Source organism: Nicotiana attenuata, chromosome 7 (assembly GCF_001879085.1).
Source record: "Nicotiana attenuata strain UT chromosome 7, NIATTr2, whole genome shotgun sequence".
NCBI lineage: Eukaryota > Viridiplantae > Streptophyta > Magnoliopsida > Solanales > Solanaceae > Nicotiana > Nicotiana attenuata.
Window position 1 is genome coordinate 81,747,316 of NC_031995.1, and position 3,848 is coordinate 81,751,163.

The 3,848-nt window shown below is 35.2% G+C and overlaps 1 protein-coding gene across 2 annotated transcripts; it reads right to left on the reverse strand.

Moving 5' to 3' along the window:
* On the reverse strand, positions 694–3,202 carry LOC109229386 (probable pectate lyase 18). Of its 2 annotated transcripts, none has more exons than XM_019394807.1 (5): positions 2,999–3,202; positions 2,512–2,870; positions 1,964–2,345; positions 1,705–1,843; positions 694–1,157 (listed from the first exon to the last, which is right to left on the reverse strand). In XM_019394807.1, exons 1-5 carry the CDS (start codon positions 3,112–3,114, stop codon positions 936–938), a joined length of 1,218 nt encoding a protein of 405 aa, XP_019250352.1. In that variant the 5' UTR covers positions 3,115–3,202; the 3' UTR covers positions 694–935. The 2 variants fall into 2 exon arrangements, with proteins under 2 accessions (XP_019250352.1, XP_019250351.1); XM_019394806.1 differs by having other exon boundaries at positions 2,512–2,873.

The following is a 3,848-nucleotide window of genomic DNA, read 5'->3' on the forward strand; positions in this document are numbered from 1 at the left end:
GGAGAGTTGGGACTAGTTTACTCTATTGGTTGAGGGCACTATTGAAAAGGTTAAAACGTCTTTTTTTTGTGGTGCATAAGAACTTACTAAAGACAATATGGTCTGCAATTCTTGGCATGAAGCATCATAGATAAAATCAGTATCAGATTCCAATTTGAATGGAGTTAAAATGGTACACATAAAACACAATAATGAACGTCCTTGGGTTCCTCCTCAAATAGAATGTTCATTGACTTGAATTTTGGGTAGTTGAACTTGCCCTTTCAGGTGTATATTTACCTATTGTGTATGGTTTTGGTTGATAATGTTTTGAATCTTTACCTTTTGTCTTCTATCCAATGTTATCTATCTGTTGTCTTTTGGACCATTTTTGTGTATAGCTAATTGTCAATGCAACATAATAATCAATGAGAAAGAAGGCATTCAGAGGATTCAAATATAACACTCCCTCAGTTTTAATTGTGTCTTATTTTAAATTTAAAATACGTAATATATCAAATTGTCCTAAATCTTTTGATATTAAACTGTGAAATGTTGGAGTTAAACAGTTATCAAATATAAAATGTAACATTTTTTAATATATAACATAAAAAAAAAGTAAAGTATAACATATAAATTGATGTAGATGGAATAATTCATTTAATTATATTGAAGTAAATCAACACTTGTAGACATGCATTCGTTAGAACGGTATCAGTAAGTCCCAGTGGCTAAGAATAGCCAGCAGAGGTTGTATTTAGTAATCAAGTCAAAAAAGGTGAAAGAGATAAAAAGAAATAGAAAAGATTACATAATGTGTCTTGTCTCATTCCCATTTTTCCTACCCTCACTTCATAATTTCCTTCAATACTCCCTTCTTCTTAAATCTAAATTTTAGGAAAAGAAGACCAGAATATAAGTCAATTTTCTTGTGATGTTAGGAAATAATACTCCAATCAGCAAGGGGAACCTTTCCGGCAAGTAAGGGCGCCGGCACCGGAAACAATGGAGGTTATTAGGGAAGAGGGTTTAGCACTCAAGCTTGAAGCCTTGGCGTAGCTTGAAGAGGCTGCAGCTCCTGATTGAACGAAATATGCACCATTCAACATTAGGTCCCCATCTGTTCTCCAATTCCATTTCTTCCACTCGCTTTCTGCTGCATCCTCATGCTTCGTCACCTATATATATAGTTCCAGCAATTTTATAACTTTAGGGGTCGTTTGATTTGCAAGGACTATAATGCAGAAATTGTTTACACAGCGAACAATAATAAATAAATTGTTATGTTGTGAATAGGTGTCGCGGGTCGGTATGAGCGGGTCGAAAATGGGTAATTTAAAAAAACGGATAAATTATCCGACCCAATCCGTATTTGAGACGGATATAAAATGAGTTATCCGGCAGATAATATGGATATCCATATTACCCATAGCTTCTTGAATATGATAACTTATGCAAGAATTCTTAGTCTCCCCAATTTGAGGCTTTACAAATGTAAAAGTTAAACACATTAGTTATCCATTTGATTAATCATTTTCTAAGTGGATAATATGATTCTTATCAATATTCAACCCGTTTTTAAAAAGTTCATTATCCAACCCATTTTTTAATGGATAATATGGGTAGATAATCCTATTCTTTTAACCATTTTCCCGCCTCTAGTTATTGTAAACAATAATATACCCAAAAGCAAGACTTTAATTGCTAAAATTGAAAGTTAATTACCTCTTTGCTAAATCTGATATCAGGAGCAAGGAATCTGTTGCCCTGGCTATTGATGGTGGGATTAGCACTCCCACCAATAGCATACATTTCCCAGTGGGTATAGTCATTGTTCACCACATGAAAGTAACCATGTCTACATCTACATGTTTCAAAAGACCAACAATTTTCATTAAATTCTACTCCTATAACATAGATTCAATTTGCTTCCTATCTAATTTCGAGACAAGTATAAAGTAGCTTTTTGCTTTTATATATTTACCTTGGCATTCTTTGGACAAGGCCTTCTCCAAAGTGATTGAAGGCAACTGTTACTTGCATGTTCTTGTCTTGGACATGGGAATCACTGTGTCCCAACAGCATAACTTTATCATGGTGAGTCATGTAATTGTTAGAAATGGTAATTGCAGTGGAACCCATAATAGCGTCAATCAAACCATCTTTGCAATTTGACAAGGAACAATGGTCTACCCATATATGACTCCCCCCAAAAATGGATACTCCATCACCATCTGATATAGTCCTCCACCCATAATGCTGTGGAGAGCTCCTCACCATAGTATTCCCACCTTGCTTACAATCATGTATGTGAATTCCATGGATGATAATATTGGTCACGTATTGCATTGTTATGCATGGTCCACCTGCAACGACGAATTCAAAATTTAAATTAATTAATAAGTTAACCTTTAACGTTTTCCGTACGTACTTTTGAAATTATAGGTATAAAATTTATTATTTCTTAAAATGTTAGTGATTATTCAGTTGAACTCATTGAATATATAAGCTATATCATCTGCCTATGAATACATGCAATATGAACGCTAGCTCCTCTTCCATCAATAGTCTTGAATGAGTTCATAATAAGTTCTTCTTTCAGCTGGATCACCATGTCCCTAGCAAAAATGATCCATAATGGCTCGTTTTGAATGACAGCATATCGGAGAGTGCCCGGTTTAGGGTTAACAGGATCGTCGTTGCCGGAATCAGTGACCACGTAAATCTTGCCATCTTTGCCGCCAATGGCATTCTTGCCAAAGCCAATAGCACATTCAGCTAGCCTTTGGCGGTTCTTTTCCCAGTTGGGATCACAACGCCAGCAATCATCTATAGGGTTTCCCGTGCCACAAGAGAGATAGCCCAAGTTCCTCCTTGAGGCATTGTTTATACTGCTGCAAAGAAAGCAAAAATAAAAGAAAATGTGAAATCTTGTTGAGCATATATATGTATAATGTACCACCAAGAAACATAGTAATAAGCTAAGAATAGAGTGATATGTGAGACATGCAAAATGTACCTATGTACGTGATCAACAACAGATTGGGGATTTTGTAAGGTAGAAGAGGCAAAATGAGAAGGAATTAAGAGAAGATAGGACAGGAGGAAAAGGGGAGAAAAAGAGGAGATGGCCATGTATTTTTTCTCAAAGGTGGAAAGGGCTTATGAGGTGGGGTTAGTGAGAGAATTAAGAAAAGAGAGAGAGTAAAGGAGCTTTGGCTGGGACGAGGAAAAAAAGAGAGGGAAATAGAGGATGTTATAAAGAGAGAAAAGCCGGGGAAATTGGCGTAATTAAACCAAACGAGTGGGGTATCTTTAACCTTCTTGATTACATGTTTTACGGAGATTCCTCGACAAGGGACTATTAAGATTACTGTTGCGGAATATCGCGAGTTAACTAGGACACAATCACACACAAAGCAAATAGTGAAGAAAAATCAACACAAGGATTTAACGAGGTTCGGCTAAGCCTAATCCTCGGGGCAAAAGCAGAGAGAGTTTTCCACTATGAATGAGAATAAAAACACAATACAATCTATAGAATCTCTAACTACAACCCCTATATATAGATCCCAAAAGGTCTCAAACATATACGAGAAAGTTTCCCAATTTGACAAGGACTATAGGTTTTCCTTTCTCAAATCTACTATGAATTTTCTAAAAATACAAAAAAATAATTTAAGTCACAAATAACAATTACGGTAAAAACTTATTTGCAACATGTGCTTAATTTACACTAAGTTAATAAATACATCAACTATAATATTCGTTTAGACATAGAGTTCATACATAATCATGATTAATCAATAACTATAATAAAGTAATAATAGTTTTGTGTAAACATCAAAGAGGGATACAAGGAGGAGTAT

What these genes read in the sequence shown, in the direction of transcription:
- LOC109229386 (XM_019394806.1), bottom strand. Translation starts at nt 3,114, where the DNA reads ATGGCCATCTCCTCTTTTTCTCCCCTTTTCCTCCTGTCCTATCTTCTC. An exon ending in CTTGTCCAAAGAATGCCAAG is followed by an intron (nt 1,844 to 1,963) that starts GTAAATATATAA and finishes TGAAACATGTAG; the next exon opens with ATGTAGACATGGTTACTTTC. An exon ending in ATATCAGATTTAGCAAAGAG is followed by an intron (nt 1,158 to 1,704) that starts GTAATTAACTTT and finishes CTATATATATAG; the next exon opens with GTGACGAAGCATGAGGATGC.